At 38.8% G+C, this 20,910-nt stretch overlaps 1 protein-coding gene across 1 annotated transcript in view; it reads left to right on the forward strand.

The window, feature by feature from the left end:
• Positions 1–615: 615 nt before the first annotated feature.
• Positions 616–20,910, forward strand: part of suco (SUN domain containing ossification factor) — a 122,373-nt gene continuing 102,078 nt past the window's right edge. Inside the window, 1 exon segment of the mRNA XM_034180424.1 lies at positions 616–889. Coding sequence (XP_034036315.1) covers positions 837–889 — 53 coding nt within the window. The 5' untranslated portion in view covers positions 616–836.

The raw sequence follows: 20,910 nt of genomic DNA on the forward strand, positions 1-20,910 counted from the left end.
ACATGCACAATTATTATTATTACTACTACAACAACAACAAATAATAATAATAATAATAATAATAATAATACTCAATTATGTAATAGATTGTTTAGGGTTAGCTTATGATTCCCTCTGACACACACACACACACACACACACACACACACACATATATATATATTCTTCCATATAAAACTTGGCATCTTTGTAATAACTACCCTTCTTGATGGAACGGTTCTGTTCGAGCTTTAGCATATTAAAAAAGCAAGGGTATGTTGGAGGTAATGGATTTAATATTTAATATGTTTTATTAAGGATTTCCCGATTTTTTGGTGCTGTTGTATATTGGAGCCACCCACACACTTTATTTGTAAAAATTGTGCAAATGCTTTCCTAAATTTGAATATGTCACTATGAGTCAAACACTTCACACTACTTTTTGCACATCACAAGCTTTCGCTTATCAAAAGAGGTGACGCGTCCTCTTCCACAGCGACCAAATCATCAGACCAATGGGCGGGACATTGACCCTGTGACGCTTGCTAGTTTATTTTTGATTGGACGACGCATCAACAGCCCATTCCTCATTGGTTCGGTAAGAAGCAGGGATTGCACTAACCGAGAGCTAGCACTCTGTCAGCGGTAGTCACTGAAAATGAGGCGGATATTTATCCGCATGATGTATATTAGCGCACCTTAGCGAAGGGTTTTCACCTCACGGGCCTGGCATTTGTTAATTTGTAATTAACTAAGGTCCGCAGTTGATAGAAGGCTTCCCTTCGGTGTATTGTATAGTCGTCAGAGAGTGGATATAAAGGCCAAAGAGCGAGGATGTTGGTCCCCGCGGGAAGATAATGAAGAGGCTGTGCGTTTTTTTGCTGTGCCTCATTGTAGCTCTCCTGTGCTGGTAAGATCCTTCCTACATTACAGCTGTGCCAAGTGACAGCTCAAGCTCAAGACCTGCTAATTACTCGAGACATGATGCCACTTGATGTCTTCTGGTTGCCTAATGTTTGTTAGGACAGCAGTGATCAGTATCATGATTCGTCCTGTTTAAGCAGCTAATGTTTGACACAACTGTGTGAGTTGTGTTACAGAAGAACCATTTTCAGGCTCTTTGCTTGTATTAACTAAAGTTGGTTTCTTAAAAAATTTTGGCAAGTTAGCGTATTGTGCCAGCTGTTGCATAGCTAGTAGCTTTGGTAGCAAATGTTAGCTTTGTTTTTAATTTTGGCGGTGACAGCTTCTCTGTTCTTCGTGTATCTGTTCTTACCAGACACTTGATCGTCTCATTATCAGTTCTTAAAAAAAAAAAAAGTATTTCTGACCAGACCGGTATTGACAAGACTACAACAACTTGATGTATTTTTAGTTAGATGGGCACTCATTGAGAGTGCATTCAGAAGACAGGTCCTTATTGGTTTTGTCCAGTCTGCACACTTCTGGTGCTACAATGAGGCTCTCTAAACCTGATGTCTCAGTTGCCTAGTTAGCAGCCTTGCTAATTGTTTTGTCTTAAATGGTTAGGAAAAGAGTTGGGGTTTATTTTGTCTCAAATGCATAAAAAAAAAGTTTGCAAATTTGACCAATACTTCTGCGTCTGGATCATGGCTTTGCATGCGGAAGTCTTGGACAACAGCAAAATTCTGGTTAGGTCCAGGTCCAATTCTGGAATATTTCACAGTCACATACTGCATGAGACGACTTAACTGCAGATATCCCATTTTCCATGAGGCATTTCAAAATATAAATGGTAATTGGGTTCAATTACATGCTTTTCAAACCTCTTAACAACACTAGAGCTGCAACTAATGATGATTAATTGTGCATTTATTTTCTCAGTAATAGAGCCACAAAATGTCAGAAAATGATGAAAAATGTCGGTGTTTTCCAAAAATCAAAATGCCTTTAAATGTCTTGTGTTGTCCACACCTCAGAGCTATTTGATTTACTACCAGATATGAGTAAAGAAACTAGTAAAATAAACCAGAAAGTATTCACCTTAAATAAACTTCAGAGAATTTGGATAAAAAAAAAACTTTCAAAATTATTAATTGTTCCCATTTTGTGGAACTGTAATGAGATTGTATCATTGATGATGGGACATTTGACAAATATCAGGGCAGCAAGTTCATAACTTTAATTTTACAACAGAAATTGTATTTAGTCTTTTATATATATATATATATATATATATATATATATATATATATATATATATATATATATATATATATATATATATATATATATATATATATATATATATATATATATATATATATGAGTGGCGACTGAGAGATTTTAAGCCTGACCCAGAAAAAGTAGGGTGTGGTTCTCTGTCTTTTGCATTCAGAGAAACGAACATTTCTCAGCATTGTGAAGTCAAAACTTTACACACTCTCGAGAAATGTTAGTTGGAAATATTGTTCATGATTTTTGTAGTTTTAGTAGAGTTTACTTTAGCCTGACATACTAGACCCGTTAACATTTCAAATAAACTTGCTTCATAAATTTGCTAATTCTCAAACTAATTCTGAGTTTGAGAATGTTTGGCTGTGCCAGGCTCATTTTTCCCTGCAGTCCACAGCAAACCTGAAAACCGAATTGATGTTTGTCAAAACAGCAAAGCATATTCAGCTATGTACTGATGATGATGATGGTATTGATAATTTAAAATTTTGTTATATAGCATGTTAACACTGACAAAGTACTCCACAGAACAAAACACCATAAAAACAAAACTCTACCATTAGTTCATAATAATTAAAATGATTAATAAAAATACATGAAAGCAGAAACAAAACACTAAATAATGAAATAATTCCCACCATCAACAATTGTAGGCAGCTGAGAAAAATGTTTTCAGGTTAGATTTTTAAATGTTGATAGAACTAGACTTTTTCACATACAGTCTGCAGGTTTTCTCCTCATCAGATCCATTGTACTGTGGATAACAAGACGAAACAAGAAATAATGGGACTTATCAAATGGTATTAGTTCATATGCGCTGCCATCCATCTGTCTCTGTTTGTGCATCAGTTAGGCTACACAGAAAATACAGTGAATGTTCTAACATGAATCAAATTTAATTTAAAAGGTTGGTTTTGGAGCTACTGTTATACTACTGTTAAAATAAAAAAAAGTTTTTCCTATCAATTTGTTAAGTAAATGTATTTCTCTTGGAACTGCAGCTCCTCACCAGCAGGAGGTGCTGCATCCCCATCAGCACCCCCACTTTTAGCACCCCTGCCTGCAGGGTGCCATTTTGTAACCCCCCCACTTATGCACTGTACAGTGGCCAGGCTGCTGTGCCAGAATCTGTCATGCAGACCACATTAAGAATCAGTGTTACACTTTTTATTTTATTTTTCTTAATGAGACTTTGACTTTAGCTGCAAAGATGTGTGGTGTGAAAAAGCAGTTTAATGAGGTGTTTTAACAGTGTGCTCAGAGAGCGAGCCTTTCATGGGGGAAAAAAAAAACTTGAGATTAATGTCCGACTTTCTTCTCTCTCTCTCTCTCTCTCTCTCTCAAATCTGTGAAGTAGATGTCAGATTCTGATGCTTGACACCGACTGGACATTTTTCAGTTTAATGGGACAAAGTTACAAAGGGGTGTGCCCTTCCTGATCTATGGCCATTAATTAATTAATTGTTGCACCATTAAACCACTTTTTTGTTCCTGATGTTGCCTTTATGTTCCACACACTTTCCAAAAGTGAAAAATTCCACAGTTGTACCTGGACCATATTGGAATTTTACTAATGCACAAGACTTCCAGAACTGTGCAAATCCTTTCCACAGATCTGGAATTTATGTTTGAATTTGCACACTTACCCTTCAAAGTACAAAGTCGTGCCAATTTGTCCTCCTTTACATGCTGCATCAACATTTACTCTAATATTTTTGGGGGAAAATAATTCCCAGGGTCACTCCTTTATTCAGATGTGCTTTAGTAATTACTAGCTTTTCTCTGTCCCACTCTCCACCTTGCTACCAAGGTTCATGAAAATTAGTTCAATAGTTTTTTGCCACCAAACAGGGATGACATGACCTTGGTGAAGCTAGGAAACGGATATAGGGTGAAAATGCTAACACTTGGGAACATGTTTATCATGGAGCACAGGACCGGCAACAATACACAGGACTGGGAATAAAGATGAAAAGACTAATATGCCAGTTTTATCCAGGTGGATGACTCCAGAGGACTTAATTATCTGGTGTGTTTCCTGCTAATTGTACATCTGTATATTAAAAGCCAAGTGGCCTCTGTGTATGTGCATGTGTGTGCCTTTGATCATGGAGAAACTGGAGAGAGCTGACATTTGTTCTGCTTATGTATTTTTGGTCAAAGACGAATGCCATGAAAACAGCAAGTTGATGTGACTAATATTTTTGGAGAAATTAGGGATATTAGGTAACAACAATGAAGAGTGAATGTTGATATCACCATTAATCAGTACCTGGTAACCACACAAGCTCTGAACAAATGAAATATCTCAACCTTGCCAGTTGTAAAACCTGACATCAACTAACATGCCTAATTTAAATTTCCTGCACTTCCAGTTGAAATCATTATAGAAACATTGCGTAATTTCTTACCACCCTTAAAAAATGTCAGCTACCTATTTTATAAACACTACCCAATCTAGAACCCGTGGATCCCCACGGGAAATGCGCTAGTTTTTGTTTTCCTGCTCATTTATGTTTAACAGCCATTCACCTGTCACACTTTAGTTGTTGGCTGGATACTTTATGCACACTTTATATCAATCTAAATTGACTAATTACATAGCAACTTGTAAAATTTGGGCATCAGCAGCTTTTCCTGTTGCACACTTCTTTCTTAATAATATATTTAGTTTTTTAAAAGCTCATCTGTCACTCAGTTACGGACTGGTGCATTTGTAGCACTGGGCATAATCATATGACTGGTGTCCTAATGGTCATCTCTAATCACTTTAGCTGAATGGAGAACTATCTTTTTCTCCTTTTTTTTTCTCTCTAGTTTGTTGTTGTATCTGCAAAAAATTAATACAATATTAGATCATTTTAAAACCATCAGCAGGCGTGGGGATTTCCTTTTTTTTTTTTTTTTTTTTTTTTTTAACCATCTGGGCCAGTCCTGAGATTAATGCAAATCCAATGAGAAAATGTTTTGGGTATGGTATATGGTAGTTGTGTAACAGATCACAGCTAATTCATGGTCTGTAGTGGACCCTCCCCCCCCCCCACACACTGTTTAGCGTTCATATGAACCAAGGATTAATTGTAAAGTTTACATAACTGTGATTTTGTGTCGTGGTGACTTGTTTTTAAAATGAAAACTGTTTATTTTGGTGCATTTGTGGTAAAGTGACAGGGTGAGTGGAGGGGCTGCAGCAGCTGCGTGTACACGTCGTGAACCCAGCCTGTTAAAAATTGCCTTGTGCTCCGCTTCAGTGATATGGGGCTGCGGAACATAGCTTTTCTGTTTTGATTTCCTCGAAAGCCGCATTGATAAATCTGCTGTGTACTCTGTTGACGAATGGATGAAAACTGATTGAATCCCAAAAGAATCAGTCTGATAAAACTGCGAAAAGTCGTGTGCCTTGTCTGCGAGTTGGAGCGAGCAGCCAGCATATAATGCTGCTGTTGTTGTTTGTTTGTTTGTTTGTTTTTAAAGTACAGGAACACACTGCTTCACTTTAAATACACACCAGTTCTCTTTTAGATTATCAACAATTCACATATGTCTTACTGTTTGATAACATGGACTCACAGAGCTGATAATAGTGATTAAAAACATTCAGCCTAAAACCACCCTGGCCCCAACCAGGGATCCGCTCTGGACTTGGCTGGTGCCCAACGGAGGGCCTGAACCCCCGGCCAACTTTCAGGATTTTTCAGCCTTTCTCATGTATGCATCAGGCTAAGTTTAGATAATATTTGGTGTACTTTTTTTGTTCATGAAAGACAAAGGATGTCAGAAGAAGAAAATGAAGCCAAACTTGAAAAACTGCAGCTTGGCAGAACAAAGTCCTTTTGTCTTATGAAAGTCACTGATATAGAATTTATGGAATCATTTCACCTTTGTGATGTTCTTTAAGAGCAGATTAAACGTTCCTCTGTTAGTAACAACGTCGGGTTTGGATGGCAGAAATGTAGATGAGTGGGTGGGTGTGTGAGGTAGTTCATCCAAGCCATCTTGTGTGGACAGTAGCTTAAAACAATAAGTGCTATCAACCTGTAACTCCACAGCAGAATGGGGGGGAAACAAACAAACCAATTTGGAGAAACCCTTTTGCATGTGGTGAAGTTTGATGCATAGATTGATTTGGATACATCGTGGGCTCACTGCTGCACTTCACCCAGCTATCAAGAGAGCAGCCATCGGTAGAAGCATGTTGCCTACTATGTACGCAAATATACCATAAAATATACATCAGAATGGAGAAAGTAAAACTGATAATAAGTAGAGAGAGAATGTGTGGCTGGAAGCATTCTGTTGGTACTGCAAATTAGTGATGCTATCTCGAAATACCTGTCTCAAACCTTTCGAAGACCAATGTTTTGACCATAGTTACAAAGTCTGCATGCAAAGGAAGGCATTTTAGGCTGTGCTGCCACCTGGTGAACATTTCAGGAATGTGCATTCATTTCAAACTATGAGCTGTATATTTAAAAGCTGTGTTCAGCTAAAGGGTCTGTATGTGCGCTAGCACGTGTTGCTCGTGAATTTTGGGATATAATCTATATTATCCTGTTAATCAGGGAGACGTACAGTTATGCATGTATTATAGGGTTTGCTTGCTTGCAGGGCAGAGTACTTTTCCACTTTCGTAACCACCCACTAATGGCGGTGCATAAAGATGCTCTTTACGAATGCAAACCCCTTTTAGCGTGCTGCTGACAACACTTCACTCTTCTTTGCCAAGTCTCTCACCTCTCAGTGGGAATGGAGAATGGGGGTGGAAATGCAATCCTTGCCGGAATCCAAAGGTTTCCAAGGCAGCAGTGTTTTTAAAGCAATGAGAGAGAGTTTGCAGCAGAAGGCTGCATTTTTTAACATTGAAAAGCCACTTCTACCAGGCCTTTCACCTTGAAAATTTTTCCAAGGTAAAAATTTGTAGAATTGGAAACTAATGTTGGCGGAGGTTTGCGCTCTATGAGGGCGTTGCTCTAGTTTTCATTTTAAACAGGTAAATTCAAATATAACAGAGCGACACTAAACTAAGCATGTCTGTGTTTAATTTAGTATGGGGTTAAAATTGTCTCATTAATATTTGTAAATGCACGCAGGGTGATCTACAAAATCATTGATTTGCAAATGTGTTCAGATATCCAGAAATGCAAATTTCATATTTGTAACTTGTAAATTGGTTTTTGCAAATAATGTTGTATTTGCAAATATAAAACTTTTTTTTTTTATTATTACATTTGTAAAACTGGAAATTGTATTTGTGAATTGAGTTTCAGCATTTGTGGATCACCAATTACACGCATTCATCGCTTTCCTCTGTGGCGTAAGTTTGAGACATTCCTTTCGCGAAATCCACACAGATCCACAAACAAATTCCTACTGATTCGCAAATACACACTCATGCACACTGGCTATCCACTAGATGGCAGTGTGGTTCCATTCATTGATGTGGCAAACTGAAACTATATGCTCCTGGATGAGAGAAGACTGACATTTCAGAATAAATCATTTCATATTACCGTAATGGAGGCATCTGATGGATGGGTATGTATGTGGTGATATTGTCTGCAAGGTCAATTAATTTAAAAATTATGATATGTCCGTGAATTTCATCATGGCATCATGGAGAGGGGGCAGGGGTGTAAAGGCCCAGTCACACGGCACACGACGATTCCTGAACAAAGGGAAAAAGTAAAAAAGTCACAATTCGTTGAGAGAAGGTGGACGAAAGAGCTTTTATCACCGAACAGTCTGCGAAGCAAGAGCGCAAAAGGGACGAAAGAGGAAATTAACAAAACCGAAGCTCACGATCTCGACGAAACGCACCTGGAGCCACAGCTGGAGCAGTGTGTGTCTGCGTTCCAGGACTCGGCGCTGGGACAGAGCTCATAGCACCTGAGTCCTGGAGAAACTGGTCACTGCTGTATCACAGTATTATGTTCTAAGCCATATATATTTATTTATAACAGAAAACTGTCAAAAGGGAGAATAAATATAAATATGTGTAAAGATGTTTGAATATATCAGAACAGTAAATTAATCAGTGCATGTGAACGCGTGCATTGACTCACGTGCGGTTATTCCACCAGCTGATCACTGATCCACAACGTGAATTCTGTCTTCCAGAACAGCTCTTTATATCATCATTTTGATTCATCTACCTGTTGCCACATGTACAGAAGGACTGGATTATCATTCCTACACCCAGATTGTTATATTTAATAAAAATAATAAGCACACGCAGGAGCTCCTGCTGATGCTGCATTCAAGTACCGTCGGAAATTACACAACTTTTTGTTGTTTCAAATTCAACAGTTGCTTGTGGCAAAATAATTATATCCACACAAAAGATTAACTTTGGTCTATGTAAGGTGCCTGAGCCCATTGAAGCTGCCCCCCCCCCACACAGATCAAAAAAATCCAAGTAAGCAGGCTGAGTTTGCCCTGTAATTTCTGATGTACATGAACGCAGCAGCAGCCTCAGCGCTCACAAACCAGCTTCTGCGCTGTGTGAAAACGTTCAGCTGCTCCAACGAAGTCAAATTAAACAATAACGTTACAAAAACTACACAACACTTAAAAAACCTCAAGAACGACAGCAAAACGAGACACAGATGAATTGAGGTTTTCGTTGCCCTTCGTTCAGAATTTTCAACAGTTTAAAAATCCTGACGAAGCGCCTGCTGCAGGAACAAGGCTGCGCGAAGGTTAAATGATGCCGACAGTCAACGAAGGTCCAGATTTCTTGTTTCGTCAGGTCTTCGTCACCCTTCGTTAAGTGCCGTGTGACTGGGCCATTAGTGTTGTACTCTTTAATCGTGATCGTTACTGAGTTTTTAAAATGCTTATCGCAAAGCGTTCTTTTTTTTTTTTTTACGACATAATGCAAGATTTATAAGTCCGTGGACACTGATCTGTGTGTTGCAGATACAAATCATTTTCCTCGGATCCACGGAGTTTCGAGGAGAATAAATGCCACTCAAAGCCTGGCTGTTGTGACAGTTGTCGTAAAGCAGGACTGGTTGGTTACTGCGGTGACACTGTGTGGTTCCTGTGCGAAGCTTAGCTAAATATAGCATGTGGTCATCGCACACTTTTAGAGCTTTCAAGTTTTTAAAAGAAGAATTTTGCAGCATGTCTGTGTCACAGAGCACGCACAGGCGCAATGCTTTTTAATACGCTTATTTGAACCACTGCGTTAAAGAGTACAACACTAACACCCCCGCCCCCCTCCCCATGATGAAATCCACGGACGCATCATAATTTTAAAAAATAATTCACCTTGCAGACAATATCACCACATACATACCCATCCATCAGACGCCTCCATTATGGTAATGTGAAATGATTTATTCTGAAATGTCAGTCTTCTCTCATCCGGGAGCATCTAGTTTGTTTGCCACATCAATGAATGGAACCACACTGCCATCTAGTGGATATCCAGTGTGCTTGAGTGTGTATTTGTGAATCAGTAGGCATTTGTTTGTGGATCTGTGGATTTCACGAAAAGAATGTCTCAAAATTACTTCAGAGGAAAGCGATGAATGCGTGTAGTTGGTGATCCACAAATGCTGAAACTCAATTCAAAAATACAATTTCCAGTTTTACAAATGTAATAATAATAAAAAAAAGTTTTATATTTGCAAATACATTATTTGCAAAAACCAATTTACAAGTTACAAGTTTTTTTTTTTTTTTTTTTTTTTTTACAAATTAAGTTTTATATTTGCAAATACATTATTTGCAAAGACCAATTTACAAGTTACAAATATGAAATTTGCATTTGTGGATATCTAAACACATTTGCAAATCAATGATTTGTAGATCACCCTGTGTGCATTTACAAATATTGAGACAATTTTAACCCCATAATTTAGTCTCTGTCAATAAAAAAAAAATCAAACACAAAAAACCTCAGTCAAAGGCTATGCTCTGTATTAGTTTGCCTCCAGTGATCACTTGTCGACATGCACTGGTTCAGTTCCCCCCATATACTGGCTCGCTTCTGATCCTTCGTATAGAGACTCTCCTGGTATGTCTCAGGGACACTTGCCGGAAGGGGACAAAATACATAGCCATTAATTCTCTAATTTTGGTCACATGTTGCTTCTTTGTGCCACTGATGTTTCACATGTCACTTTCACAGAGGTCTCGCTGAATTATTCCCCCAACCCCATTGTTTCACTGAGACTACACACTGTTTGGCTGACGGCAGACCTGCAAACAGGAGAGGAACTACACCACAAGCGTACCTGCTCTATGGACCACCTTGAAGTTACAGTGCTGTAACACCAGATACCAACTGGTGATCTAAGTTTTGGAATCCTTCATGTGGTGCAGCTGTTGTTAGTAATAATGGTGGGCATCGGCCATCCATCAGATGGCAAGGCACTCTTCCACTGTGCTGTATTTCTCCTCCTAGGGAAAGGATTTCTGGGTGATGCACACCATGCAGAGCACTTCATATGTTCTTCCTAGTGGGACACAGTGGCCTCCAGCCCTCTGTGTCTGTCTGTAAACAAAAGGCAAGACAAACTCAACAGTGTTTCCCTGCAAGGAGGTTTTTAAATTTATTACCCGAGGCCATCATAATATGGCAATAGGACACTGCAGTTTCGTTTGATAGCGCGGGATTTGACCACTTATGGGGACCTCCAGTCCCGTTGTGCAATATATACACAGCATAACGTCACACAGACAAATGGTGTACTGTTTTGTTCTCGACTGCAATCACCGAAGCAGTCATGCAAAAATTTTATTTTATTTTTTTTGGTTTCACTTCGTAGTGGAGAAGGGAAGACGAGGCAGAAGGGAGATATCGTGTCGGTAAGTGTTAGCCTACACAGCTAACCAGAGTAGCTCCGTTCTCTCGCCTGTAAAACCACCTCAACATGTTTGTGCTCTGGGTCATAAACAAACCGTAACACATGTCCACTTTCTGTCGCATTGTCAGTTTTTCTTTGCATTTTCACTTTGTTTGCATGTAATTTGCCCAAGATCTCAGAGGAAATGGCTCTTCAAATTCACAGGGAACATTCTTGGGACACAGACCTTGGACAAGTTCAAAGATAGCTAACCTTGACCCATTTTAAGAGGTTAAAAAGTCATTCTTTTTTTTTTTTTTCTCTATTTTTATGCTAAGAATCTCTGGTGCTCCAAAACTGCTTTGTTTCTGGGTAAATATAACACCTTTCTCATATATTATGCAAATGCTAGCAAGAAATAAACACTTCTAAAACTGAAAACATTGTTTTTGTAGCCTCATAACACCTTTAAAGAGTTTTAAATGTTGATGTTTCAAGTTTAGTGCACATAAACAATGTCAAAGGTATATGTGTTGTCTTAATTCTGATGTGTGCCATTATTACGGTAAACAAGTAATGATTGTGGATTAATTGCTGTTTGTGGTAATGTGAGTGTGGACGTAAGCTCGTTGTTGCACTTGTAATGACAATAAATCTCATCCATCCATCCATTTAAAGTGTGGTGACATCACTGGCTGAGCTAGCTAGCTAGCTGCTAACTCTGTTTCATTTGTGTGTAAATATAACCTCTTTCTCATATATTATGTAAAAACCAGTGACAAACACTTCTAAAACTGAAAACGCTGTTTTTGTAAACAGATAACACCTCCGGAGTGATTTACAAGACATCTCACAGACATCGCCGTGTACCCACGTCACACGTGGTCAAAGCTTACTTCTGGTCTTTTCAAGCATTTATATTTCATTTATTAAATGGTCGAACACACGGCTCCATCCACTGAACTTTTCAGGTCAGATCAGTCAGGGGGCTTGTAGTGGTGCAATTCTGCTTTAACATCCACTGTGACTGTTTTCTGACACTGGCATCTGAACGTGTGTGTGGTGATAAGGGGCTGCAGAGAAAGAAGATTGTTTGTTTGTCTTGAGCGCTTTGCTGGAGAAGACATTGTGGGCACACAGATGTAGGCCTTGTCCGCACAGATATGGCCATTTCCCAATCCAGTCTTTTTCTTTGTCGTTTTCAAATAGTGTTCCGTAAACATGGCATCTTTTCAAAACTTATCTGCGGCCACACGAAAACGCTAAAATGGCTGAAAACACTGTAGTACATATGGCAGGCCTGTATGTGGCACTGCAACGCTTCCACAGAAAATTGAGAAGACAATGTTTTTAAGAGCTAATCGATGTAGCAGCAGAAGTGAAAGCTACACTACAAAGCAGCATACTAACGATGATGAGGATAATAAAATATACCTCTATTTGGCATAGTCCACATAAATACAGAGGTACAGTATAACATCTGCAGACATTATATTAATATCACTTTGAGCAGATGGAATCCGTTAATCAGTGGAATCACCTGGTGGAGTGGGTGGTTGCAAAGAAAACCTGCACCTTCTCAGTCCTTTCTGGAATGAGTTGAATACCCCTGCCATACACTGTATATGTGTATATGCTGGACGTCACCTATAAGTTTTCTGTAGAGACATGAAACAGCCGATATAAAGCCCATATCTTGGCATTGCTACATTGACAGCAGCGATGGCGCTGATTTTGGCTACTTCACGACAAACCCATAATTGGATAGAGGGGTGTAACGTGGGCGGCTCTGTTGTGTGACAAAAGAAGCCTGAACATGCGTTTATCTTAAACTCTGAACCAGCTAAGCTAACAGGCTAACCTTAGTTTGGGTGTTTATTAAATCGGATTTTAGGGATTGCATGAGGTTTCTCATAATGCTTTCCTTTGGGGTGGATATAAAAAAATTTGCCAGTTATTTTGTCACTTTTTTTTTTTTTTTTTAGCAGTCGTGCATTAAAAGGACCTAATGGATGAAGCTGCTAAAAGTACTAATGGTGTTAGCATGCAACATTAAATAAGACAAGAATTTTGCTCAGCACGAATATTACAGCAAGAACATCTTAGATGATCTGTTAGGACATTTACCACACAACAAGCTATACTGTTCCAGGTGTAATTACTGTTCCACCCGTAATCATGCATAATTTTGTGGCTTTTAAAACATCAATTCAGAATTTCTAAAATAATTCAACCTCTGTATAATTGTAATGGAGGGGAAGCTCCCTATAGAGACAAAACTTTTTTTTTTTGGTATCAGGCTGTAAATGTGTTTGTTTCTGCTCTAAAGTTGTGCATTTTAACATGGACTTTGCTTCTGGAGCCTGCCTCAAGCAGCCAGTCAAGGAACTGCAACTTTTTCCTCTTCTGGGTGGCCCTGTTATGAGGCCATTGAAGCTTACCGCTTAGATACTACCTGAAGAGGTGGAGGACTTTAGCACAGATTGGTCAATAGTATGAACTAGTATTGAAAACAGAATAGAATTGTCTAATGCATGGTACTGTTGTTTTTCTTTTAAATAGCGGTTTATGTTTGCGTTTACAAGTTGTCAATTTTTGACTGTGCAATAATGAGTATTTGGGGAACCCCCCGTTTCTCAAATCCGTGTTTACCTAATCAGCTTCCCATGTGGCTAATTGAAATTGCCACCAGTTAGCCATGTTGACTAACAGTTTTTGAACCCCAGATTAAAAGGAAAGAAAGCCTTTATTTTTCTTTGAGGGTAAATGCTATGAAGCATTTTTCCGGTCTTTTTGTTGTTGGCTGTATTTTCAGAGACCTGACATTCAACATGCAAGGGCCCATCTTTCTGTTATTGATTTTGTTGTGCATCAGGCTTTGATTCTGCAGGCTGGCAGCTCCAGTTTTAGCTGAGAGGAGACAGAGATGGACTGGCACTCAATGCACTATTGTTCCTGCCCACTAGACATTAAGCTCAGTGCTGAGCTTGCTGAGATTACTTGACTGCTGGCCTTCCGGTCTGGCTGCTGCATAGTATGGCAGGACTTTTACTCATTAAAGCGAGGATTACACACCTCTGAACATAGCTGTGTGAAATTCTGGGACTGAGGCAATACCACCTATGATAGTCAGTGGGCAAAATAACTGGATTAAACAGTGATTAAACTGTTTTAAAATCAGAGTGATTTTCCTGTTTAGGATTCACGCTGCAAGACTACGGATAAAATGGAAATCACAGTCCGTTCCCCCCCCCCCCCCCCCCCCCCCAAAAAAGTGACTAAAAAAGTGTTCCAAAAGTCTGTGGAGAACTCTGTTATTGAAATGTCATCAAGTAAAATATAGCTGCATTTAAAAACAAACAAAACAGCTGGCACAAAAACCTGCATCAGGTGCACAGCTGGATCTCAAACCAGCCACCTTATGCACATAAGGCCAGTGGTCCAACCACAGAACCACTACACCTGTTTACCACAGCAGGCTTGTTTTTACTTATGTACTGTGGTCATAGCATCATAGTTGATGAGAGGAGACTCTATTCATTTCCCATAATGCCTTTTGGTGCATTTGTCTAACGCTCAAACCTTCAGAATTAGCTCATTACTTGAAAAGATGTGTGCGATATTTTCACTCTATGAAAATGACAGAGTTGCCGTTAATGTCGATAAACTGTCCTCAATTACTTTTGTTTCTAAATTAAACCATAAGTGAAAAGTGCTTTGCATTTCATGTCTCCTGCCACATGTCTGTGTCATTGCATGTGGAAAGTAAATGACACTTTTTTTTTTTTTTTTTTTTTGCAGCCGGCCTGCCCCCTTCTGCTGGGGGAGAGCTGAGTTTCTCACACCGGTCTGACTGTTGCGTAACATTAGACAGAAACTAATGTATGATTTTAGGGTTTATAAATGTTTTTGACCATGAAGCTTTACTCACTATTTCACACAGGTAAGGTCTAACCTTTCCAACCCCCAGAGCAACAGTGGTAAGGAAAAACTCCCTCTGAGGAACTATGCCAACAAAAAAATGTTAGCGGTCTGAAAGTTAGCAGAACTGAATTTAGGGGAAACTAATTGGTCTGCTGATGGTTTTCAAAGTTATCTGAAAAGCTAATTGGCTAAATGAAAAAGTTAGCTTCGCTAATTAGCAGTAACAGATTAGTGGAACTGTGTCCACCTCGTGTTTGTGTGCGTGTATGTATATATATATACACACACATATAAAAGGTTGGGTAGGATTACTTTGAAATGTAATCAGATTACAAATAATCCAAATGTATGTACATACATACATGTAATCCACATGTATTCAAAGTAATCCTGTATGTATGTATGTATGCATGTCTATGTAATTCTACATTTAGTGTTATTACATTAATTATTAAGATCCTGTTGTTTTACTTACAACTTGTACATGTTCAATACAGCCCCTCTATCGATCAGTCAAACAATATTTACATTATGAGCTTTTTACAAGAGTGGAAGTTAGCTTTGAGTTAGCAGAAGTTGGTGTGCATGCTGACATCTGTGAAATGTCTTGTAAATCACTCCAGGTTATCAGGTTAGAAAAGCAGCATTTTTAGTTTTAGAAGTGTTTTTTTTTTTTTTTTTTTTTGCTAGCTTTTACATAATATATGACAAAGAGGTTATATTTACTTGCAAATCACTTCAGAGGTGTTATTAGGTTCCAAAAACATTTTCAATTTTAGAAGTGTTTATTTCTTGCTAGCTTTTACAGCATGTATGAGAAACATGTTATATAAATACATAAATTGTTTCTAGAGAGACCTGCTACTGACATCACGGTGCTGCTCTACTCTACTGATTGGCTGTCACTCCCACCACTCAAAAAACAACAACAACAACAACAACAAAAAAACAGTCAAGGTAAAATTTATGCTGATCGCGGACGGACGGTCAGATGCAAAGTCTTCGCGATACCCGATGGCCATATTTGATGGCCTCAGGTAAAAATCAGCCTTTAATAACAGTGTGTCACTGTAGGTGTTTTTTTTTTTTTTTTTTTAATCTAGGCCTGCAGTGAAGCTTGAATGCATGCCAGAATTTTTAGGCTCACTTGGCAGTTATGTGTAAAAATAACAGTGTATTGTGTGGCTGAAAACTGTTGAGGGTAGAGATTGGGCCTTTTAATTTGGAGACATGCCTCAGAGCAGCAGTGTGGTTTATTGGATGTGTTTGAATGTACGAGAAACAGGTATGGTGTCAGGAAGTTTTGATTTAGCTCTTTGATGAATGTGCATTCATGTCTGTCATCCCGAGTAACTGAGTCTATAAGTGGTTTGCCAGATTTTGAACTGTTGGTACAGTGTGTATCAAATGTGTTGAGGCATAAGTGGCTCCCGTTGAGACCTTTTTTTTTTTTTTTTTTTAAGTACAGTGTCTCACAGAACGTGTGGTTTTTAAGATGCTGTGCATTTTGGAGAGTTCATCACAGTAAAACTAACAGACGGGCATCTTTTAATTTTCTTGCTCTAAGCCACTGCTTTTCTTTTTCTGAGATTTCTTCTCAGATTTCTTCGGTTCTCCCTCCCCCTTTCTCATTTTTCCTTTCAGCTGTTTGCCTTTTGCAGCCACTGACTAACTCCTGTGTTTGCACAGTGTTTGTGTGCCTGTTTTGCTTTATTTGTGGGTGATTTATTTTATTTTATTTTTTTATTTTTTTTCCTGTAGTATAGCAAAACTGGGATTGTATTTAACTCGTTCATCACATAGAAGGCTACTGCTGAACATAGTGTGTACTGTAACTAAAAAATAAGTCATGGCTTGCATATAAAGATTGCCATCCTATCAGTTTTCTATATAAGTCATGGCTTGCATATAAAGATTGCCATCCTATCAGTTTTCTATGTGTAGAGATGCAAATGCCCCATCATGCTGCAGAACACAGGTACACCGTGTCCCGACGTCAGTGTTTTGAGTTTTTGGTTGGCTGCGATGCCCACTGATGCATGCTTGCCAATTGAGAAGTGTTGTTCCATCCGTGTTATCCCACATAGACAAAGAGGATTTAGCTATCAAATTGCATTATATCACATGAGTGCATCTTTGAGTTCAGCCCTCCACTATATTGTCCTGACCCAGTATTCCTCATGTTACATTCCTGATCCCCTTTGATCCATGTCATACTGGGAGTACTGTGGCAAAGATATATAGTTGTATGTAAAAGTTTGGGCACCCCTGATGCTTTCCATGATTTTCCTTTATAAATCATTGGTTGTTTGGATCAGCAATTTCAGTTATTGAACAGTCTTTGTTTTCAGGTCATTTCAGAGTTGTTTAGAGGCTACCATGTTGCCACTCATTAGAAGAGATGCAAAGAAGGGAAACATTTGCACATGACCACCTTAAATACCCTTTCTCATGATTGAATTCACCTGTGTAAGGAGGTCAAGGGTCAGTGAGCTTACCAAACCAATTTTGTGTTCCAATAATTAGTGCTACATGTATTCAAATCAATAAAATGACAAGGTTGCCCAAATTTATGCACCTGCCCAATTTTGTTTAAATAATTATTGCACACTTTCTGTAAATACTAGAAACTTCATTTCATTTCTCAAATATCAGTGTGTTCGTCTGCTATATGATACATTTAACTGAAGTTTCTGATCCAGACAACCAATGATTTCTAAAGGAAAACCATGAAAATTATCAGGGGTGCCCAAACCTTTGCATACAACTGTAACTTCTTGGTTATTTTCTATGGGTTTGTATTTGGTTTACTCGTTATAAAATTTAGAGACTGGCTGATGTACCTTTGGTGGATGATATGTTGTTTGAATTACTTAATGTTTTTGTGGCATGAATGCTGTCAAGAAACCACCATCATAACTTCCTATTAGTTGTCTTGATAATGCAATAATTTATTGAATCTTGAATTAAAAAAGTTGACCAATTGGTTTTTGCTGTTATACGTATAGTTTTTTTTTTTTTTTTATCAATTGCTAACTAGAGGGCACTCAAATAACACAGACTTCCACCAAGGCTGGACAGGTTGCTCTACCACCATAGGCAGACTGTGGCTAAAAGGTAAAATAATGTTCACTGTACTCTTATTTACCATATCAGCAGTAATACAGCAAAACAGTTTGCACTATGCTGAAACTGTCTTTTTGTGATTCATGCTTTATTATCATTTTATTTTTCTGTTTTTATGGTAGGGCTGTGATGATACAGTTCAACTTCTGACATTATGTATATCATGATGCTTGAAATGTGTGCCACAGCGCACCATGCAGGGAACTGTTCTTCTATCTTGGACTCATATTTTCCATGCTCGAAGTGAAAACTGGATGTCGGTATGTGCCTCCGCACAGCTGTGATCCATTCTGGCCACAGCAGCCGAGGGTGCCGTTGAGAGAGACGGCTCCACAGCTGCTCATCTCCCAGGCTTGGTCTAACACATTTGACTTTTTGGACTTTAAAAATCAATTATTATATCATAAAATTAAATATAGTGAGTAGGGCTGGGTGATTTGGCCTAAAAAACAAAACCTCTTTTTTTTTTTTCCCCACGAAAAATTTGATTTCAGATTTTTTTTTTTTTTTTCCCCCCCCCCAATTTTTTTCCTACTTTTTAGAGAAAACAATAAGTACAAATGACAGCGATAACTCAAAATAAGATTTAGTTTTGCTTTTATTTTATTTAAAAAAAAAAAAATTAATACTGCCAACACCTACTTACCTCCAGTGCCAGCTGTTGGATTAAAAAAAAACAAAAAACACTTGGGTAAATGACTCCACCACAGTAAGCTACTTTTTAGTGTGAGTTTGTTGCAGTGCTCTTATTCTCCTCAAAGAGTAGCATTTATCCCACTCAGCTGGATGCCTGTTTTAGATGCTGGAATAAGTTTGTTGTGCTCCTGCCTTTTGTTGCAGTGGGCATCCATTGCAACAAAAACTTTGCACTGTGTAGATCACTTGTTCCACATCTGTCGCCGCAAATCCAAACCAGTTCCAAACCACAGACGATACTGTTAATTTTTTGGGAACCAAATTCTCGCTCTTGTTAGTGATAGCCATGTTTGTTGTTGTGTGAAGGCAACAGGGGAGGAGCTATGGAAGCTCCTGGTGGTAAGAGGTGCGTCGTAGCAAGAGGAGGAAAAAACTTGAATTTTTTGTTCTCTGCATTGTCTGCAACAAAAACCTTGCATAAATCGATATACCACGGTATAATAGTGAGTATCGATTCTCCCACCCGTTTTAGGGTAGGTTTTGTTTTAGGGAAACTCTGTTTAGTAGTATCACTTGCATTGTGAGAGAGCACCAACTATGACATTCTGGCTTTGTAGCACATTTTTTCCAGGCATGATCCAGCAGGTAGGTGCTTCAATGTTGAGGACTCCAAGCAGCTGGAGAAGGCACAAGGTGATGCCCACGTTTCACCTGGCAGCGCTAGATAGATGCTAACTTTCAACAAGTGGGGATCCATTGTCTACACCATAGGTGTCAAACTGATTCCAGAAAGTGCCAAGAGGGTGCAGGTTTTCTTTGTAACCACCAACTCCACCAGGTGATTTCACTGATGAACTCTTCCCATCTGCTCAAAGTGATGTTCATCACTGAAATCACCTGCTAGAGTTGGTGGTTACAAAGAAAACCTGTACCCTCTTGGCCCTTTCTGGAATCAGTTTGACACCTATGGTCTACACGGATGATTGCCATCCATGATGCAGGATGGTTCCTGGGTGTGGTAGATGTGACGACAAGAAGAGTCATTGAATGCTTCCATATTTGACTTTGCCATACATGAGCAACATGCACCTGAAATATAGGTGCTAATGAACCACGAAAAAATAAAGCGTTTTCTCCAGGGTTCAAAGCTATTAGCCACTGTGGCTAATGAGTGATAATTTCAGTTAGCCACATGGGAAGATGATTTGCCATGTTGCCTCAAAAGAACAAAAAAATACAAATATGCACAATTGCAAATTCAAAATAACTTCAAGACGGCTTATAAAATTTTATTTAAACCACTATTAAACTTATAGAGCACTACAGCTTTGACAAGTTTATTCTGATTTCACTTCACACTATAAAACTCTGTGGACTCCTCTGTGCCTCACTCAGACTCCCGGAGCTCTGTCGCTCCTTAATGCAATCCGTGTGACTGGTGATAGTATTTTATTATTTTTTTGTTATATTGTGTTATTTGCATTCATGTTGTTAGGCCTGTTCTCCAAAAATATTTTGGTAGACATTATTGTGGGACCTGGATATGCCTTCAGCTCACGCAAACAGGTGCTATCATCAGCCACTGGCTATGGTTACTGATGGGATCTAATTGTTTCTGCACCTTTTTGCTCAGTATTTGTGAGGAATAAATCTGAATATCTTACTTGCGCAGTTTCACTGCACAGCAGCTGAAAGTGCTCTGTATTTCAACATCTTTTTATGTAGAAGGCTGTGCACAGGGGGACACAGCACAGCACAAACCACAAAAGGGCTTCCATCATTCATCTAAAAAGGAGAAATCGTAGTTGTTGCCATTAGTGCTGGCAGATTTTTAATTTTTTTTTTTTTTTAAATATTCATTTATTTTAATATTTGCCACTGTGGTAATTCACATGCAGACGTGGCTCACCATGTCATGCATTCAGCTAGGGATGGGACCGATCTGATCCCAGCTTGGTATTGTGTTCCAATACCGACGTAATTGACGTATCGGAAAATACCGATCCAGCCTGCGACATTTTCCGATACCAGAGAAGGCTACTGTGAATCTTCTCAACTGCTGTTTGCTTTCTGCTTGTTTACTGCCAAGCAGGAGGAGGGGAGAGGTTTACTGAAGCTGGGTTGTTTGAGAGAACTCTCTTCTGTAGTGTTGTAGCTGCAGGTAGCGGCAAATTTCTGCTTGGCTCTTGGGTTCAAATTGTGTTTATTGAGCATGGATTTTCCGAAAAAATTAACTGAATTGTTGTGTACTAAA

The sequence above is a fragment of the Thalassophryne amazonica genome, chromosome 10 (assembly GCF_902500255.1).
Source record: "Thalassophryne amazonica chromosome 10, fThaAma1.1, whole genome shotgun sequence".
In the NCBI taxonomy this organism is placed as follows: domain Eukaryota; kingdom Metazoa; phylum Chordata; class Actinopteri; order Batrachoidiformes; family Batrachoididae; genus Thalassophryne; species Thalassophryne amazonica.